Here is a 22,268-nt window from a genome sequence, read left to right on the forward strand (position 1 = left end):
CCTCAGCTCTTTTTTTTAAGTATGTGATGCTAGAAAAGATACTTCTTTGAGGCTCAGTGTCCTCATTTATAAAATAGAGATGATTACACCCTCATACAGTTAGTGTAATCATTAAGTGAGGTGACATATGCAACATACCTAATCTTGTGACTGGAACATTGTTGGCATGCAATTCCTATTGACCACAACTTAATGTGTGCCAATAATGGGACAAAATTGCTGAATACACTAATGTGAGAGGTGTAGAAGATTTAAAATTATACTTCTATGTTTACATTGTATTTTCTTCTTATTTTTAAAGCAAATTGTTTTTTAAAAAAGCTAATTTTGACCTAATACCACCAGGAAAATCTCTGTAACAGTGGCAATGAACTAGACTGTGTCCAGAAGTAATTAGGTTTTTTTAAGATACTTAAAACAGAGCTATTTCTTTTTTTGTAAAATAGGCATAATAGTGTCTATCTCATTTGCTTCTGTGAGGGTTAAATGAGTTAGGCACTTAGAACAGTATCTGGCACATAGTAAGCTCTCAGTAAATGTTGGTTATGATCAGCAGCTAATTGGGTTGAGATACATTTGAGCAGAGCCTAGATAACTATATTGCTAGGAGTATTTGTTGAAGGGATTCTGGCAGTAACAGAGAAGATGGATTAGATTATATGCTATGAAATTCTTTCACATGTATTTCACTCAATCGTTCAACAAATATTTATTGAGCACCTACCATGTGGTGTGCCCCATTATAGATAACAAAACACGAAAATCTCTGACCTCATGAAACTCATGTTCCACTGGAAAAGATATACAATTTAAAAGATATGTAATATATAGTAAGAGACACACAATTATAAAGATATATAATATATAGTAAATTACATTAATAAATTACATTAATAGTGCCAAGGGGAAAGGTAATTAAAGGAAGGAGGATTTGAAATATCACTTATGGGGATGTTAAATTTGAAATAAAGTGTCAAGATGACTTTAGATTTAAAGCAAGTGAGAAACCTTTTATCCATGAGGATGTGTGGGGAAAGAACATTTCAAGCTAGAGAACAACAAGACTACATCACTCTAAGGCAATATACCTGGTGAGTTCAAGGAGTGAGGAGGAGTCAGTGTGGCTGGAGGACAGAGAGTGAAGGTGGTGAGCAAGTAGGTGGAAGAAGGAAAGAAAGTCAGAGAGGTAACAAGGTATCATGCACCAGAGGATCATGTACATCAACTTACCATGTAGGGTTGAACTTTGACTTTTACCCTGAGTGACATAGAAGACATTGTAGGGATATTTAGCTCATTTAATGGTCATCATAATAAATTTAATACCTAAATCAAATCTCTCTATCCATATTTTTTAATTCATTTTCCTAAATGCTTCTTCCTGGGCCATTTTAAAAATGAGAACTATATCACATAGTACCTTTTAAGAGTCAGTAATTTTTACATCATAAGGACCTTCAACTCAAATCTCAAAAGAGTTTCCCCTAGTGCAGTACTGTTTAGTAGCAGTTGACAAAAATACCAAGAGGTTAAAATTTCAAAGTTTATTATTTTTATTCAGTACTAGGCACGTTATAATACTAGAGTATATTATCACTACTATTTAGAGATCTGCTGTCTTAGTGTTCTGTCAATAAAGAGTTCGTGTAAATGAATATTTAGTCAAAGATTAGATATACACCTGTAATTACACGTCTATCATCTTAGAACTATATAAACTAGGGTTTTGATGAAGATTTTTAAAAAAACGTACTGATTCTCATTCAAGAACCTTTCCTATCTTATGAGGACAAATAATATGTAGTTCAAAATAGAAAGCACTTCTTATAAAGCCAATTTCAGCATTCAGTGTTCTCGGAAATGTTATTCTATTGTAAAAGCTTTCTCAGTGACTGTAGGGGATGTGACATCAAGTCTTTTACCAAAATAATGGAAAAGCAGACACTGGTCATATGTGCACATCCTGTACCTCTATGTGACTTCTGAGTCTTAGCCACGTGGCTCCTTGTTTGTTGCCCTGATATATTTTTGTTTATTTATGATTTTTAAATAATTTTCAGGAATTTTTTCATTTCAATCACCAGGAAAATTAATATTTATACTAACTGTTTACTTTGTATTTTATCATAGCTTATGTTTTTATTTGTTTAACAGATAACCACTGTATTAGTTTGAGGTGGTTTCAAAATGTTCCCATGTTCCTGTCTCAAACCTAATGAGCATAATATCAGTACCAACAGTCTATTAATGTTCTAGATTCTCTTAAATGGACAGCAATTACATATGTACTATAAATAGAAGACAAAACTGCACTTATATAGATTTGTGGTGTGATTTGTTTTTTGTTTTTGTTTTTTAGCAGGTCTGTGTGATATTAGTGAAGGGACTGTAGTCCCAGAAGATCGCTGCAAATCTCCAACTTCTGGTAATGTTTTTTATTTCATGAATAATTGTGATGGTACAAAAGCCCAGCATATCAATGTACTTTTTTTATAGATCAGCATTTAAAATGAACAAAATCTTTTGTGTCATATATTTATTCTTAAAATCATAACTGTATTGTTCACATTCTTATTAAGTGAAAAGAAATGCAGCTTATGGTAAATAAAAGTCCAAAGCTTTTACCTGTTAAGAGTCATATAATTGTTTACTTAACTTTCTAGTATTTATACTTTCTTTAGGGAAAATATATTTTACTCCTTACCATTGAATTGAATGTTTTAGTCATCTACAATCTTTTCTTTACTCTAGGCATTCCTGGCATCATCTATTAGAATTGGGTATAATCAAAGAAAAGTTGATGATATAATCTGCTTTTCTCTAGTCCTTGAATAATATACACAGAAATTTTATGAAGGATTTTTAACACTTATAATCTATTAACATAGACAATTAGAATAATATTAGAATAGTTATGTCTACTTTTGGTTTTGATGAAAGTAATTTCTGATATATTTATAGCTGTATTAAAGCAGTTCTCTTTCCTTGTTTATATATGGGTCTTTATGTGACTTATATGTATATTAATATTTCAAAGGAACATTATTTTTATTATCTTTGGAGACCCCTTAAAATTAAGAAGATCCTGAATTTATTATTTTATTTTAGTGTATTAAAACTTAGCTAATCTTTTAATAAAGTTGACTTCATAATTTTAACTACCATATTTATTAAATCATTCTGGCTGGAAATTTTCATCAGCTTTCTACTGGAAAGATTGTTTTTAGCATAAGTAACACTGTTCCTAGACAGTTTTAATCCTTCCATAGCTGGTTCTATTATATCAGAAACAATAGTAAGAATGGGAAGTATTGAGAATAGTAATTTGTTTTACTCATATTTTGGTTTAGCATTTTGTTACTTCTAAGACTGTGAAAGCTTTTGTAGTGTTATCTTTTTATAATTGCATTTTCCTGATGTTTGTACGAGTTGATCGTTTCTTAAGGTTAAAATGTATCCTTATATTTTCTTTTTTTTTCACTATTTATATTTTAAATTTACTCATTAAATGGATAAAACGTAGAGCCATAGGAATCACTAACATAATTAGTTACCTAATATTAAGTTTTAACATTGGTGGAATTAAGTTTGGATGAATCATATGAAGTGAGTAACTGTTTTTTATCTCATAGGACTAGTTATTTCTGAATTTGGAATTTAGAATTATAATATATTTTAATTATTACTCTTCCTCTAACTACATAAAATACAGTTTTGATCTCACCTTCCCCAAAGGCCACATAAATGCAGTTGTCAATATGTTAAGGATGTAAGCCAGGGTAGATAATTTGGACAGGTAACCTACAATATATTACATTTAAATATGTTAAATGACCATTGAAAGTCTTTTAATAAGATTCAGTCAAGGCTAGGCACAGTGGCTCACACCTGTAATCTCAGCACTTTGGGAGGCTAAGACGTTAGGATTGCTTGAGACTGGGAGATTGAGATCAGCCTATGCAATATAGTGAGACCCCATTTCTATTAAAAAAAAATATTCAGCCAAATAAAATAAATTAATACCCCTTTTTATTCCCAAGCCAGTCTTTCAAAAGGTGGATACATGTAGCAATTTAAAATAACCAAACAAGAGGTAATTATAGAAAAGTTTCTAAGTATTTTTAAATCTAAATATATAAATATAAAAAGTGCAGAAAGGTAAAAACCCTCCAAATTCTCTCTTCCTCAAACCAGAGAATTTCAACCATGGTTTGGCATTTTCAAATATATTTTGCTTTTTGGTCCATAGGAAAAGACAGAATAGTTTTTAATTTGTATGACACGAGATATTTTATTGTTTCTATCTCAGTGCATTTGAAGTGCAAAGTGAAAATTGTGACCTGAAAAAATCATCAATGAATCATTTATTCTTACCTTTAGATATAGAACTCTTTACTTAGTCTTTGGTTATGCTCTGAAAAATACAAGAATTCTCTGAGGAATTTTATCCATTCCTACATATCAGGAAAGACTGCTTTAAAAAAAGTCAAACTTTAGTAGTCAGTAGTTGTGTCTGAAACATGTTTCAAATAATAGAGATAGGTGTCAGTCATGCATAACTACTGAGAGCAATGCAACAGAACCTATAATGAGATTCTGGAAAGCTATCGTTTGTTACTATACTCTTATAGCTCTTATGTGTCTTTCTCTACTGGTCCATTTAAAAGAAGTTAATAATTTTTGCCATCTATCAGGGATTAATTACCTTACTCTTAACATGTATGTGACTTTTTAGCATTTTAATAAAGAAATAAAAGAATGACTAGATAGTCAAAAAAGAATAATGGATGAGTTTGAGGTAAATCAAAAGAGCCACACGGGGATCATGTTTTCAAAAACGTAAATTAGTGATGAAATTGCCAACCTCAAATACTTTCCACAATGAGATAAGATATAAATAAAATAGTTAAGCGATGCATTATAGATAATTAAAACTAGTACAGTTAATATAAAGTAGGTTGGTATTTATGGGAAAAGAAGAAATGTGTAAAAGTAAGTTAGGAGTTAAAATGAGTCTCATAAATGCTAAGAGGAGGACCAATGTAGAAATGTAAAATAGTCATATGCCTTCATCATAACTAAAGAGACACTTTTTTGAAAAACTTTTAAATCTCATAATCAAGATTTGTGATCTCAGCTGTTTAGCTAATAAATATCAAAACTGTCCTCAGAAATCATCATGAGAAAATACACTTAATGAATGTAGTGTAATCTTTCCATTTATTTTTAAATAAACCAGTGGTCTCCCTTTTAGACAGTTAATTCTACCTACTGGACATACACATCTTGAACAAATGAAGGGGATGGTCTCCATTTGATCTTTATTTCAAAGAACTCACTTGATTCACTGAGCACTTTAGTAATGGTGGAATTTTTTTTAGTACTGCATTAAAATATATATACACATACATTTGTATATATAAAATGTTGAAATGATTAAAAAGAAAATATTTGTTAGTTATTTCAAACTAAAGAAAACCCAGGGCCACACATACTATGATATAAATGGTGCCTTCAAGAATTGCTGTGAGCCTTACCTAGAAGAAACAATAAGCTATAGATATTATCTATGTTTATTTAATTGTAGAAACTTAGTAAATATATTAAAATAGGATATGCTGAAAACTGTTTTGGAGCTTTTTCATCAGCTATCACAGAAGTTACAATAATCACTAGTAGGCATTTTCAGTTAGGAGAAAAGTAAATCTGCTTGTTTTATTTATATTTACAGCCTATGTTGACTACTTTTATTTTGAAAATACCGTCATTTTTACAATTTTATTGTCATGTATAGATATGTCATTATGCTATTGCTCTTATATGAATTATGTTAACTAAAACTAGTATTAATAAGACATTTTCTTACATTTATGTGGCTATTTAGTATCACAGATGACAGTGATATTTTAAAATATATAACATATAGCCATTATATTCTTTAAATCTGAATTATATTTATATGAAAAACAACTGTACCTATTTCTGTTCCTGGGAATGTTACTAAGCTCAGTGTTACCTGTGTGATAATGTTTTTTGATGGGGATCTGTAAATGCTATTTAGCAAAAATAACATGGATTTTTAAAGAGCGATCTTTTAAGACCAGTATAGAAGTAATTGGGTCCTGCCAACATTGGCAGGTTTTGCTTGGTCAGAGGATGTTGGCCACTTGGCCAAAGAAAGAAAGTAAAATTTTTTTGTGAGGAGTGTATGGGCTGTCAAATTTTGACCTAATTCATTAAGATTCAGTACTTATATTGGGATTTTTTTAAAACACAGAAAGGAACTTTTTTATTTACTTCCTATGATGTTCTAGGTATTTGCTTCTAGCAGAAAAGCTTTATGCATTCAGAAAATACTTAGAGATGCCTACATGTAAAGCACTGCTCTGATCACAAAGGAGATACAAAAATGAATCAAATGTGGGCCCTGCTTTTAGAAGTTCATTCAATGGGGAAGGTCATATGTACATAAATTGAAAATAATAAAGTATTAAGTGATTAACATCCTCTGAGAAATATATAGATAAAGTGTTATGAGAATTCAAAGGAGAGCAAGTGATTTACAGCTGGGGAGATTGTTGAAAATTTAATTGATGATATATCATTTGAGATGAGCTTACAAAGAATAGGTCTCTAAAAGTTATCAGTCATAATACAATTTAGAATTGCATTTATAATAAAAGCTTATGTTACAAATTAAATACTATGAAAAATTAGAAACATTTTTAAGGAAAAAGGACAAATAAAATCTTAATTATAGAAATGATAGGTAAGATTATATAACAACATTAGGAGTCACAGCCAAAGGTAAATATTTCTTGCCTCAGTACATATAAGTAAAAATTTGAACATATTTAAAAATATAAGTATTATCTTCACTATTTTAAAGATCCCTATTGTACATTTATATAGTAGAATAGATACATGGTTTTAAACTGTCAGTCTAACTGTAAAATACCAAAATACTAGTACTGTATCTTGATTCTGCTAGAGAACCCTTATTCAGTTAACTGATATCAAGAATTTCTAAATTTTAAGAAATAGTAAATTGCTACTTATATTTTTCTTTATATGTTCTCTGGCATATAATATATACCAAGATTTTACCAAATTGTTGTTATGTAAGGAAAAATGATTGTAGAGTTAATATTTACATATACTAGAATCTACCATGGAAGATATTGCAGTGGTGATTGCTGTAATGTAGTATTGCAAGAATTGTTATTACCTGTCTGTATACATGGCCCCTCCTTATGCTCAGTAATGTGAGAACTTGCTTTAGAGGTTACCAGATTTTTCTTTGCACTTTTGTCTTATTATGACTCAGCGTTTGTGACTGACTGTGTGCCTATTCCTTCCATTGTCTTCATTTGTGTAGGTTCTTCATCACCACACAATTCAGATGATGAACAAAAAATGAATAATTTTATAGAAAAGGGTATAGTATCTTTATTTTAAAGTATTTTCTTTTATTTATGTTTAATTTATTTAGTTTACTTTGAATAGATTTTGACATTTTATATCAAAATATTATTTTCAGTGAAGACCAAAAGCAGAAAGTTTTCCAAGATGGTAGCCAGTGACATAGGTACGAAATAGAAATTTCTATTTTGTTTCTAATCCTTGCTATATGCAATGCTAACCCAACAACAGAAAATTATCCCAATGCATTGCATTTTGTATATATTAATTTATTCTTTTGCTAAACAATAATCTCTTGGGCTGTATCTTTTCTAAACTCATTGGGGCAATAATTATTAAAAATCTGTTAAATTGGGTTGCATTTCTTTCTCTGACTTACAGTATGAATTGTTCTGTTAATTTTATTGTTGCTTTATTTTAAAATAAAGCAGGGTTCAATTTATACCATAAATAGCACAAATTTATACTCTGAAGTTAAGTTTTGAAATAGTTTTGTTTATTTATAGTTGTATTTGTATTTTTTTCTACTTTTACTCCATCTGCTTCACATTTTCAAGAACCTATTTTTCAAGGAAATGGTTTTCTAAAAGATTGACTCCTTTATTCTGTAGTCTGTACCATCCTTGGGTTAAATGGGAATTTTCTAGGATTCCCCCTTTCCCCACCAAAAGTTAAAAATATATTACTCCTTCTGATTGTTTCTGTAGATATACCTGGAAATGAATTATTCTGTCTAAGGTTCTCAAAGTTTAGAATTGGGGAACAAAATGTACAATCCAAACTCTGGGAGCATAATCAATTGGGGCTTTATGGCCACAAAAATTTGAACGTTCTCCAAAGCCTTTTAAAGACTTCAAAAACATTGTTTTAGAAAGAGAATAAATTTAAATTTTTTATTGTACAGTGATTTATTTTTCCCCAAAGCCCCAACCATATTATTCCTTAAATTCAATTAAATTAGATGAATTTATAGGTAGCTGGAATAGCTTTACCTCAACTGATAAAGTTTAATATATGATTAAATTTCCAAAAATTCTTACAAGTAACATCTATGTTGTCTGCATTTTGTAAATTGAACCCTGTTTAGTCATATTATTGGTGGTTGACTATAGCCCCTCTGGTCATTTTTTAAATAAGGTGGTTTATTCTTGGGCAAAGGGCTCTTCATTTATAGAGAATCAATTATTTATCTCTTTATTTATGGATTTTTAGTGAATCTGTTGGTAATAGTTAAATCACTCTAATTACGTACTAGCACTATGGCATAATACTTTTCAACCAATTTCCTTTATAGTACATTCTATCTTAATATTATGTTAGCAGTTCCTTTAAGCTGTCATATAGTGTGAAAAGTCAGAAAGGTCTTTCCTACATACATTTTACTGAACAACTTTTAGAATTAAATGACCTAGGAATTTTACCTGGCATGAAGGGGACTTTATACATAATTAAATTTTTTAGAATAATTTCTCTGTTTGATGTTTAGTCCTGGGGTTATATTTGCTTTATGAAATGTATTGACTAGCTTCTCGTTTTTTTCTTGTGTTTAAATAGACTGTAACATGGAATATTCAAACTTGACTAATTGAAAGACTTCATTAAGAAATTTATTAGGGCTGATAATGTTATTGGAAGGATATTTCTTTGATAAAACATTATTGCTATCTTTTTATGTTATTGATGGGTTTTACTTTATGTCATGACAGTTTCTATAGTTATATGTTTTTGGAAATATGTTAACTTTATTCAGCTTTTCAAAATTATGTTGGTACACAGTTTTGCATAGTTATTTTTAACCTTCGAGAACCATTGATATATTCCTGATTTTATATGTAATCGTGTTTGTTTTCAGTTGGAATCTTTCAGTGTGCTTTTTTAGTCACAAGATTTGGGTATATAGAAGGAAAGTTAATGGCTTAGATTTTCTTCTTTCAAAGGGAGACTGACCCATTTTAGACTATGGTTTTTGTAGTTGAAAAAACAGAACGGTAGTTTATCTCCCTATGTTAGTATCTAGTTTTGTAATAAGAATTAGCTTAAAAATGCTATTGACAAACAAAAAATGTCCATGAAACGTTGGAAGAAAACTCATAGACCTCCTAAGGGACCTCTCTGTCAAGTGTGGTGTTTTCTGTGTGAAGCTGTGGTGTCAAAAGTGCTAGGACTCCTTGAGCATTCTGAACTCACTGTGTACCTCATCATCCCATCCCATACTTGCTATGATGTATCCTGAAGCTCTTGCCACCTCAATCTACAAGCATTTATGGCTTCAGCTTTAGGTAGTTATGCAGTGGCCTCATAAAAGAATCAAGCCTAGAACCTCCAAGATTGGCCCTGCTAAGAACCACCTGGAGTGGAAGGTTGACTGAATAGCTGGGCTCTGAAACTTTGTCCCTAAGTTGTTTTAACTATTCTTTGAGAGTAACTGCTGCTGGTGTCAGAGTGTGTGTGTGTGTGTGTGTGTGTGTGTGTGTGTGTGTGTTGTGGGTGAGTGGTACAAGATGCCATTCACCCTTTAACAGTTAACCCAAGCATGGCAAATCAGCCCTTTTTTTTTTTTTTTTAACTGTCCGACAGTACAGCTGAGATAGCTGAGATGATGATAATTTTTTTTAAATGTACTTAGTCTTTATAATTTTTCTGACATTGTGCCAGCCCTTTATAACTAATTTTTCTTATTTAATCCATTCAATAATCTCAGTGAGCTAGTTACTATCAATTTCCTGTTTTACGTATGAGGAAGCTGAGTATAAGTAATACATCCCTTGATTACACCCCTAGCAAATGACAGAGCAGGATTTATACCCACGTAGCCCAGCTCCACTCTCTGTCCTCTTAAACACTGTGCTGAATTACCTTTTAATATAATTTACCTAGGCTCCAAGGATTCAAAAACAAATCCATTTCCTGATTAATAACTAGATAATCTGGTTGTGGCCTTGTTCTATCGACTTTGTAACTTGGAAAAAAGATGGCTCATGTTAAGTTCTGTTTTAGCACCAGATCACGGATGCCATCTTGGTATACATGTATGCATAATACACAGTGCCTGAAAGTCTACTTTCCTAAAAGACCAAATTCAAGGGAAAGATAACTAGAGCAAACTGTGAAGTACCCTAGCCCATCTACCCAAAGCCTAGCTTCATAGTTTATTTCCTGATTGACAACTAAATTGGGTGAATAATCCTAACAATGACTTTCTTGTTCATGCATAAGAAGAGCAGCCTATAAAGAAATAACTTCCGGTGTCCTCAGGTAGAGGAGAGGAGGCTGTAAACTCACAACTAATGGATGTACTGTGCACTGTATGGGGGAGGGGCACGCCTCTAGCCCTGGCTTGGGTGGGGCAAAGTCATTACTTGTAACCAAAATGTTTCTACCCCCATAATCTCCTGAAATTAAAAAAAAAAAAAAAAAAAAAAAACGCTGAGTGCAGCGAAAAAAAAAAAAGAAACAACTTCAGTCTTGTGAGTTTAACAGCAAAAACATAGCAGAATATAATGCAATTGCAGCATCCACAAAGAAAGCTACATGCATGTAATATACGTATAGTAATTTGGCTTGTGTATACTGTATGATAAATTTTTGTTAAATATTAATAACCAACATTTTCAAAATCAATAATTTTTCTATACTGTTAGCAGTTTCCATAAATCACTTAGAAAATAAGCAGTTATTTTTTTATTTGCTCATTATATTTTATGAAAATTTTGCAAAGCTTTTGTTATTTGAAGTTTATATAAAAATAGTCCTAAAATGTGTATCTTTGTTAACAAAGAATCAAATTTTTATGATATCCATATGAATAAAATATCCACATGCTAGCATTGTGTGATAAATTTGAAACTACATGATTGACCTTTTCTAAAGAGTATTAATTCTATTTTATTATGATTCTGTTTTATGCTGAACATAGATTATCTGAGTACAGGAAGCTGTGTGGGGAAAACAATCCTAAAGATAAAAAAATAATGACTCAAAAGTTATAGTGACTTATTAAATGAGTGCTATGCCAAAACAAATAGAAATAATAGCTCCACTTGTTGGGTACCTCCTAAGTTCTAGATACTACACCAGACATCTTTTCAAATGACATTTATCAATATAAGGAAGAGTATACCTCCAAGGTCCTTTTTATCTCTCAAATTCTGAGTTAGCATAATTATTTAGGTAATGGTTAACTTTCTTTCTTAGCAAAAACTGGAGTAATTTTTGAAGTCAGTTTAAATGAAGATAATGTTCATTAGTCCAAGTGCTGTCTTCCTTAGTTCTCTTACACAAGTCTCAATAATTCCTTTTTTAAATGAAAATGTTCGAACACAACGAAAATCTACTCCTTGTCATTTTATTCTAAATCACAGACTCATTAAATCACAATTTTAAAGCAATTCTAAACCCTTTATTTTTCAAGAAAAGAAATTGAGCCTTAGAGAAGTAAAGTGGCATATTCAAAGTAATACCCCATTATAATGACCTGGACGGGACTGTAATCCAGGTGTCTTGACTCTTGTCTTACTATAGCTTGTTCATGCTGCATACTCAAGCATCTACTTTTTATTTCTCATGTGGTTGCTTTTTCTTGTGTTGTCTTCCCAATTCTTTATATGTACAAGTTAAAAAATAAATTCATAGAGATCCATTTAGAATTTGTTGTCTTATGAATAAAAAAGTATGTATCAAGTAGTATTTTAAGTTTTTAAATTATTTAATTTATTGTAAAACTCAAAATCGTGCTGATATTTCTACCTTATATTCAACCCAAAAAGTGTCTGTTGAATCTATAAAAGTTTACCTTTATGTTCAATCCACAATATGGCCGTTGAAAGAATAGAAACTCATCTTGAAACAGGAGATGAGTAAAGTGTGCAATGATACCATTTTTTTCAGGTAACTTTAATATTTTCTACCTTGAGAGAAAATTATTACCCTTAATTTGTCAAGAGCTAAATTTTATAGGTAGATACATTAAAACTGTTACACAAGTCTGAGTTCCTCTAATGAATTCGTTTTCTTTTTTAGGATGACTAAAATCTGAAGGGTATTGGCATATTGTGTATTTAAATTTAAATTTTATTTTTGAATGAATTTTCTGTCAAATTTCCTAATAAAATATGCTTGAAAGTCTATTTGTGTTTCATATTCCAGTACTTTGTGTGTGCACTTATCTCTCTATAGAACTGTCTTTTTCTTACACTAAAAGAATGTGCAGTTATCTTTCTAGAAATAACTTAGTTTGCTTCCTAACATAAAGAAAATTAGTCTGAATTAAAGTTACATTACTATACCAGGCACGGTGGCTCACATCTGTAATCCTAGCACTTTGGGAGACCAAGGAGGGAGGATCCCTTGAGTCCAGGAGTTCAAGACCAGCCTGGGCAACATAGCAAGACCCTGTCTCTACAAAAAATAAAAAATATAATAAATTAGCTGGGCATGGTGATGCATGCACCTGTATTCCTAGCTATGGAGGAGGCTGAGCCAGGAGGATCACTTGAGCCCAAAAGTTTGAGGTTACAGTAAGTTATGCTTATACCACTGCACTCTAGCTTGGTTAACGGAGTGAGACCCCATCTCTTAAAAAAAAAAAAAAAAAAAAAAAAGGTTACATTACTAAAATAATACCTTTGTTAACAATTCTTTGAGTAGGACTATAAATGTGGAAATTTATGTTCTGTCATTATTTATTTTGCTGGTTTGTTAGGGCTGCCATCACAAAATACCTGAGACTGGGTGGTTGAAGCAACAGAAATTTATTTTCTTACAGTTCTGGAGGTTAGAAGTCCAAGATCAAGGTCTCAGCAGGTTTGGTTTCTTCTAACTCCTTTCTCCTTGGCTTGCAGACAGCTGCCTTCTCACTGTATTCACAGGTGGTCTTTCTTCTGTGCATGCATATGCGCTTGGTGTCTCTCTGTTTACCCAAATTTCCTCCTCTTACAGGAACACCAAGTCAGATTGGATTAGGGCCCAGCATAAGACCTCTTTTTAACTTAATCATTTCTTTGAAGGCCCTGTGCCCAAATACAGTCACATTCTGAAGAACTGGGAGGTTATATGTAAATTTATGTTTACATATAAATTGGGAGGAGACACAATTCATCCCATAACTTACTATGTAATGTTTATATAATACCTTTTATTCTGTGGAAAATTGTCTTTGAGATATTGCAAAGGGTTTAATTACGGTGTTATATTAGACCTTAAGTTTTACGAGCGCTTGCAAAGCAAATAAGGACGGGAAAAAAATAATTGAAGACAAAAGCTCTGGAAGTTCAAAAATGAAAACTTGTTATAGCCAAACCATCTTTTTGATTAACAGACCCATATTCACTTTGCCCTCTTTTTCTCTTTATTTCATTTGTGAAGAAATTTAGCTTCTTTCTATAGATTTACAGTTCCACCAAGTTTTTGTTCATTCATTTATTCATTGCCATGTTTATTGAGCACACACGTTAAATGCTGGGCACATACATAAGACACAATGTTTTATAAGATAAATTCTGTTTCTTAGAATTTCTTAGAATTCTCATAGAATTTATTTTCTAGCATGGAAGATAGACATTAAAATTATTAGTTCTGGCCGAGCGCGGTGGCTCACGCCTGTAATCCTAGCACTCTGGGAGGCCAAGGCAGGTGGATCACTCGAGGTCAGGAGTTCGAGACCAGCCTGAGCAAGAGCGAGACCCCGTCTCTACTAAAAAAAAAAAAAAAAAAAAAAAATAGAAATTATCTGGCCAACTAAAAATATATATAGAAAAAAATAGCCGGGCATGGTGGCACATGTCTGTAGTCCCAGCTACTAGGGAGGCTGAGGCAGAAGGATTGCTTGAGCCCAGGAATTTGAGGTTGCTGTGAGCTAGGCTGATGCCATGGCACGCACTCTATCCCAGGCAACAAAGCGAGACTCTGTCTCAAGGAAAAAAAAAAAAAAAAATTTATTAGTTCTAATGGCTAGTAAAATATGTGTGATAAATGGTGAGAGTTTCTAGTTCTTGGTCCCACTTTTCCCCTTAGATTCTTTGCCATATCTTGCAGTCTGAGTTTTAGTCTCACTATCCCAATTGTTTTATTTAACATAAATACATTTCAACATTATCCCTTTTTAAAGAGTAGTGTTGAATCACTGCATGTGGTGAGAGAAGTGATATTGTCTTTTTATCCTAATTATTGAACCTCTCTCAGTAGATAAAAAATAATTTGCTTTTATGACAACTTCATCATATTGTCATAATTATAAGCCCTTTTACCTTTTATTTTGTTAAGCCATTTTTTACTATAAATGTCACATTCTAAAAAGTAAAGTTATAGTTCTTTTTCTTTCTTTCAAGAAACCTTCTTTAGAAAAATAAGATACAGACATGGGGTAGAAAAACTAAAGGAAAATTACAAAATGTCTGTTTAATTTCAAAGAAGCAGTAAGAATCTCCACAGTTGAGAAAACTTACGAAATTTCTCCAGCTGCAGAGGACTAAAAAGCATCAACCATGATTAAACTCATTTATGGTATATTCTTCCAAGTAGTTCCCTTGCCTGGAGACTTGCTTCTCTTAGACATCATACATCTTTCCTTGGTATTGAAACTTGCATTGCAGACATAATTGTTGTGATCATATATAATTTCTTTATTTCTATCAAGCAAATGCAGCTCTTTACTCAACTAGCCAGCTTGATGTCTCCATTCAGGTTTATAAGGGGAGAGAACAAAGACCCAGCTTAACAACCTGCTTAGGCATTTCTCTGATATCAGTTTTCCTCAGACTGAAGAAACCTCTTTGCTGTCATTCCCATTATTTCTGCCATGGACAAAAGCATAGAAAAAGAGCTAGTTTATAATCTCCAGTGACAAAAGATTTCTAAGGAAGATATTGAGTGTCATAGGCAAGGGTTGAAGAATACACAGTTGAAGAAAAAACGGATAATGTCTTTCAAGAACTCATTCAAATCACATGCTTCAGTTTGAAGGCCACAATAGAAGATAAATAACTTCAAGGCACCAGCAGAAGTTTCCTGATAATTGCAATAGAATCAGCTGGCAGGGTAAATCGGTTGGCAAGTGCTTCTGAGACTCCTGAGATGTAATAATATGAATGTCATAAAATTTCTGGACAAAGTCTGCAACCCCCTCATCACAAAGTTACACAAGAGTACAGGGTTACAAGCCACAAGAACTGACTAGACAGAGGTTCTCCAGAGGTGGATCTGCCTCTTCTAGACCTGCTATGAAGGAGGTTGACTACAGAGACCCAAAAGCAAGTATATTCCCCAGAACTCAAAAATGGAAAGATACAAACTTTTAGCCTAAAATTCAACTTTAGATCTTAGATTTGGGACTTAGCCTCCGCCAGAAAACAGCTATAAAATGGGTGAAAAGATAGCTTATTATTTCCAGGCAGTGAACAACAGGCATTCCAGAGCTGTTATCCTTGAGAAAATGGAAAAACATGAGGTGAGCCCCACAATTTCCCCAGCTTTCCACTACAGCAGACTTTTGCTGTTGCAGCACAAGATGGGTAGAGACCAAATGGAGCTGCAGTTTCACTAAGCTAAGGAGGCAGAGGTTGGAGTTCTGGGCTACCAAAGTGACTGCAGTTTGTGGAGCAGCAGGGTACTAGAGAGGAAGGAAGAAGTCTGTGGGGATTCAAACCAGGTCCTGAGAAATGCATACTTTAAATGTTTATATTAGAAAAAAGAACCACTTTAACCCAATGATCTCAGGTTTTCATCGTAAGTTAGAAGAAGAGCAAATTAAACCCCAAGTTAATAGAAGAAATGAAATACCAAGAAGCAAATATCAATGAGAGAGAAAACAGATACACAATAGAGGTAAATGGGTAAACAATTTTCAAGTATGAAGACAATAGGCAGACATTTCTAGCCATGCAAGAAGCCAAGGAATATAACACCAATTTAAAAAACACCTCATGATGAAATGTATGCAATTAACTATTGAAGCAAAATAACCCAACAAGCGGAGAAGCCATGGTAGAAAGGCGATGTTGAGCTTTAAATCCACTTAAACATAAAACCAACACTAAACCTATGTGCAAATTATGATTATAATATGCAGTGTGTTTTAAAACTTGCAAATGTGAAAAATATTATAGCTAATGAAAATCGGGAAGAAGGGATGTTCGTTGAAGTGAGAGGGCTACTTTTTCATAGCTGAAAGCCAATCTTTATTGTCTAATATTAAACATATTAATAGTTGTAAAAATGATTTCACTGAATGTTTTTCATTATGCATTTTCTTATCTATAGACCTTTTAAGAAATGATACATCTTGTAGTAAAGAAAATGTTTAAAATATAGCAATTCTTTTTGTTTCACTGTAGTTAAATTTAAGGAAAAGTATTTATTGTATTTAAGCATATAGTGTCACATTTTTCTGCAAATATTTATCTGTGGTCATCTATCTGTTTATACAAAGAAAAATATCAAAAGGATGTTCAGCTAATCTTAATAGTTATTTCTGGTTGGTAGGATGTTGGATGATTTTTTAACACGTACTTTTAGGTAATGTTTGAATTCGTTATAATGAGAATGAGTTATTTTTACAAAAACAGTTTTAAAAATTTAGTCTAAATGTCAGAAATGACATTGTGTTTGGCTAATTGCTGCCTACGGTTTTCTCAGCTTCACGCAAAAGTACCTATGAAATCAAAGAAAAACGTGAACATTCAGTTTCAGTAGAAATCAGATACAGGTAGGTGATCATACCTCAAGTCAGCAGTGCTACTCAAGACAGATCCTTGCTAGACACTGTGCAGTTCTGCAGTTAGCAAGCATTGAGATAGCAGCCTCTTCATTCAAGTTAAAGAAACTCATTACAGACACATCCTAGGATTTAAATCCTTTCTCTCCCTTCCTCTCCTGTCGTCTCCTCTGTCCTCTTGTTCCCTGCTCCTGCCCCACCAAAAGTATCCATGCAAAATAGACAAGTTAACATTCAGAGGGAGGGAATAATCAGTCTGGCTTCAGATTTCAGCTACGCTCGATAAAATAAAAAATTGGATCAGTTTCTTCAGTTTTGAGGGGACAAGGTTGTGAGCTAGAACTTTGACATTTTGCCAAAGTTATGTATGTTTTTCTTTGTTTTCATCTGAACAGAAGTTTGTGAAATATGCCCTTTAAAAAAAATACTACTTAAAGACATTTTAGAACACCTCAGGGATTGGGAGAGTTGTACTGGCATTAATTTTCCCCTGTAGAACTCTATCCTAAGGAAATAATACAAAATGTATGCAAATATTTATGTACCATATTTTTATGTGTATATTGAAAAACTGGAAAAAACAGCGAAATGTCTTATGTGTTCATCCATATAAATATGGAGCCATTAAAATACAGTAACAGTTAATGAGTAAGAAAATGCTTGTCTTAATAGTGAAAAAGAGCAGGATACATATTTGTATATTATAGTTGGTCTAAACTGTATAAAGAAAAATGGATTTTGAAAAGTAGTAGGCAAAAATGTTGCTTCTGACTATGGGCATTACAACATTTTTTTTCTATTTCTCTATTTTTTTTCCAAATATGCTATAAAGAACACATAATTCAAAAAAACTTAAAGATAAAAATGCAAAAAGTGTATAGGGATCAGTAAGAAAATATAAGTTTGATATTTCCTGTGAATCTTTTAATAGAGTATCTTTATTTTTTCATTCTCATTCTGTGCATTGAAAAAACAATGTAAGCTTTAAAATATTTTTGATAAGAAGCTATAAAACATTATCCTAAGTGAAAGACACCTTACACAAGAGTTCATGTTGTGATTTCATTGATACAAAGTTATAGAACAGGCAAAACTGATCTATGGTGAAAAAGCATCAGAGTGATGGTTATTTCTGGGGATGGGGCAGAGATTGATTGGGAAGGAGCATATGTATGTAACCTTTATGGGGTGAATAGTAATGCTATATATTTTACTAAGGATTTGAGTTACAGAGGGGTATATATTGTCAAAACTCAGTGAATATACGTTTAAGATTTCTGCATTTGAATGTAAAGTTTTATATCAAAAGAAAATACATTGTCAACAACAACAAAATGGGGAATATTTTGCCTTGTGAAAATGTACAAAGTCTCTTGTTGACTTTGCCTCTACATCCCACAGTCTTAGATATGTTTTCCAGACTGAGATAGGTGTAAATCCAGTGTATTTTAGTCAGCACCTTGTGCTTGCCTGTGTGAGTAGTACTCACTATATGGCATTGGAGTTGTTTCCTCTCGTTGACTGTGAGTTCTTGGGGGCCAGGAAGTGTATCTTGCCTCTGGCACATTGCTGGCTTGTGCCCAATAAATATTTAATATATGAATAAATATCCTTCTGTTCCCAGTCTGTACCTTCACATGTAAAAAAATTTTTCTCTGCTTAGGGAAATTCTTAGTTCTGTATTTTAAATATTACTTGATAGCTAGAATTAATACTAAATAATAAAGTTTAACCCTTCTAATGTTATTTGTCATTTCAAGTTCTATATTCAAGGACATTTGCTTAAAATTATATCCAAATATAATTAAGTAGTATGGCTTAAATATCTGTCACTTGAACACTATGGTTAAGTTGATGGCCAGGTTGTGGATATCCAATTGCAAAGTATCTCAGGAGGAAATAATTATTAGACTACATAATTAAAATTTTTGTGGCATTTATAGTAAAATTACTGTCTTCAAACAATCGTAGTCACTTTATCGGTGGTTTTAACCTCTCAGTACTAATAAAATGTTGAAATTAGGCAAAATGAAGAATTATTTAAAAGCTGGTTCATTATATTCAGTACTTTTACATATTAAAGAAGTTTAATATAGTGCTAGACAAAAACTTTTATTCTATGAGATTAACTTAAATCTTTAAGAATATGTGAGGTTATATAAATTTATTTCTAATAGAAATCCTAAGGAGGACCAAAAGCATACACTTACAAAATTCAGAAGGAAATTTTGTGCAAGAAAAATTTTTTGGCAGAAACACATGGTTACTGAATGAAAACCTCAGATATATTTCTAACTGGTAAAATATTTAGCATATTTTAAGTGATTAACTTAAAGAGGGATAAACTTGTTTCTTTAAAGTAGTCAGGTTATTTCTCTTCTTTGTTATATTTAGCTATATATTGAATTTAGTTTTTGAAATGAACTTGAAAGTTTGAGCTATAGTGGTGTATGCCATTCTATATATTTGTCCTAAAGTTTTTTTTTGTTTTCTTGTTTTAGTTACTTAGAATATTGCCATAGAATTAGAGTCAAGGAACATTAGGTTATTTGCAAGTATAGTAATAGCTCATCTGTATAGTGTTTTACAGTTTACAAAAAAACATATTCTCATTTTATTAATAATAATAAATAACATTTATTAAATCATGCTATGTGCCAGGTGTTATTGTGCTCAGTTCTTTGCTTACATCATCTTAGCGAATACTCACAACTATCTATCTGGAAATTTGAAATTCAGACAGGCAGTGATTGGCCTAAGGTTACACATCTAGTAATTGGTTGAAGTAGATTTGAACCCAGGTCTTGCCTGATTCTGAACCAAATCCTAACCACTATACTTTACACTTCCACATTTTACAAGTTAGATATTAAAGCTTGTTTAAGAAATGCTTTTTGTGGCTTAACTATATATACATACTGGGATTTATGGATTTGTCTTGGTTACTACCCTGAAGTTGCTGATAGTCTAAAGATGGTGGTACTCAAAGTGTGGCCCACAGACCAGCAACATCAGTGTCTACTGGGAGCATGTTTCTTGAGCCTTAGTCCGGCAGTACAGAATCAGAATGTGTATTTTAACATCTCCAGGTGACTGGTGTGACAGGTCAAATTCGAAAAGCACAAGTCCCAAAGACTTAGAATAACTTGATCAAATTAGAGTAATGGGGTCTACAGGGGCAGCATCCATCTCATCTGATTCCATGAATATCTTTAGACTATACCAGATTGATTTTTTACTTCAGATATCATGCCCATTATAAAGATATCACCTATCAATCTATGTATATTATACCTATGATATTTGATGTAAACCTCTGAATTATTTCAAAGTGTTTAATACTGCCTTTTTGAGACCTGTTTTAGGGGTGTAATATCTTCCAATTTTAAGGGTACTGGATATCAAACACAATAGCAATCATGTATGTGAGGCAACTAACTGCAGATTTTATCTATTTTATTTTGTGTTATATTTTATCTTTTAATTCAAGTTAAGTCAGTGAAAATGACTCTCTCCAGTCTGCCTAATGCCTCTTTCCTAACACTGGATTTGTCATTTTTTTAGATGTGGAAGTTATGTACTATGACTGGATTTCTCTTTGTTTACATGGCGCCCTTATGGACTAGCAGGGTCTGTGCTTTAAATATCTCCTAACAGTCCAAAGTTTAACCCAATATACACTTTCATGTATTAACAAATGCTTTTTCAGAATTTTGCATAGGAAGCACTATTGTGTTACGCATACACTACCACTAACATAATAGATACAGCTGAACAACTCCTAACTTTAAATCACTTGCTACATTAAGGTAATAACTGATTTTGAGAGTGGAAAGTGAATTCCAGTAATTTTATACGTCAGCTTTTTTATTTCTCTAATACTACATAAAAATACCTGTAGTTTATATTTTATGTAAATACTATAATTTTATATTATTTATGATTTTTTTCACTATAACATAAATGGAAGTGTTATAACAAGTAATTGTTGAGTCAGATATTTCTATGATGTAATCAAATACTTTGATCATAGATACAGGTTTGTCCTATAATCTAGAAATTACTTTTAAAAATAATAAGCCCAATAGCTATGAAAATGATGAGCTGGAAAGATTTTATGTCACTTACCCAAACTTGGTCTTCTGCTTCTACTGTCCTTATCTATAACACCTTTATTCTGAGCAATGACTTTTCTTCTCTTAGAAAAGCCTAACCCTTTCCTGTGAGCCTAAGAAATAATTAAGTTAGAATTTAAAAGGCTTCCTTGAAGTGAGAGCTTCAAGTACAAAAAGATATTATATCAAGTAAGTACAAACTTTTAAAAAAGTTGAAAGTAAGGTGTACTTTCACCTTTAATATTACTTATATTTAATTACCCTATCATCTAGATTTAGTACTAAAAATATTCACTTCTATCTTGTAAATCAGTTGATGTTAATAAGTATGAATCAAATATTCTTCAGAATTTTAAAAATGCGTTTTATTTTTCAGCAAAGATGTCAAGGAAGTTAAGCTTGCCTACTGACCTAAAGCCTGATTTAGGTAAGTAAAATAAATAAATAAGTAGATATTCAATGTAATTAAACTCCCTATAATGGAAGACAAATAAGGAAATCAGAAGATATAAATTACGATAAGCTAGATCTTCATCAGAAATCAAATTTAAAATGACTAAGCTATTTAAAGATTAAACATCTTTTGGAATAGCCTTTAGAATGCTATCTGTAAATTATAAAGTCAATTATAATACAAATTCAAGCAAACCAAAATAATATATTTTCTCAACCCTCTGACACTTTAAACAGAATTTAGTATAAAATTAAATGTGTGCAACTTCAGATTAATTTTTATTAAAAGTTGTTATATCCCATTTAACCATCTGAAATTTGAAATTTTATGATTTATAAAATTATTTTCATATGAATTTAATATTTTAAAAATAAATTACTAGTTTTATATATTACAGTGAATCTCTCATATCAAGAATCATTACTGACTTCAGGTGATAATAAGTTGGGAACTTTCTTCCACAGCACTTTCTGTGCCACTCATTTATTAGGAAAGCGGGATGAATGTATTCACTCATTCATTTTGCTTTATATCCAGCTCCAACACAGCTCCTGAGTAGGGATAAATG

General features: G+C 32.0%; 1 protein-coding gene across 4 annotated transcripts in view; it reads left to right on the forward strand.

Annotated features, from left to right (window-relative positions):
- Positions 1-22,268, forward strand: part of STXBP5 (syntaxin binding protein 5) — a 160,657-nt gene that overhangs the window by 111,699 nt on the left and 26,690 nt on the right. The window contains exons 19-22 of one of the 4 annotated variants that reach the window (XM_069488927.1): positions 2,360-2,425; positions 7,379-7,438; positions 7,541-7,588; positions 21,623-21,673. In XM_069488927.1, the coding sequence (XP_069345028.1) occupies positions 2,360-2,425; positions 7,379-7,438; positions 7,541-7,588; positions 21,623-21,673 (225 nt within the window). The remainder of the gene's footprint in view (positions 1-2,359; positions 2,426-7,378; positions 7,439-7,540; positions 7,589-21,622; positions 21,674-22,268) is intronic. The other 3 variants (XM_069488928.1, XM_069488930.1, XM_069488931.1) reach the window with 3 other exon arrangements.

Source organism: Eulemur rufifrons, chromosome 15 (assembly GCF_041146395.1).
Source record: "Eulemur rufifrons isolate Redbay chromosome 15, OSU_ERuf_1, whole genome shotgun sequence".
Taxonomy (NCBI): Eukaryota; Metazoa; Chordata; class Mammalia; order Primates; family Lemuridae; genus Eulemur; species Eulemur rufifrons.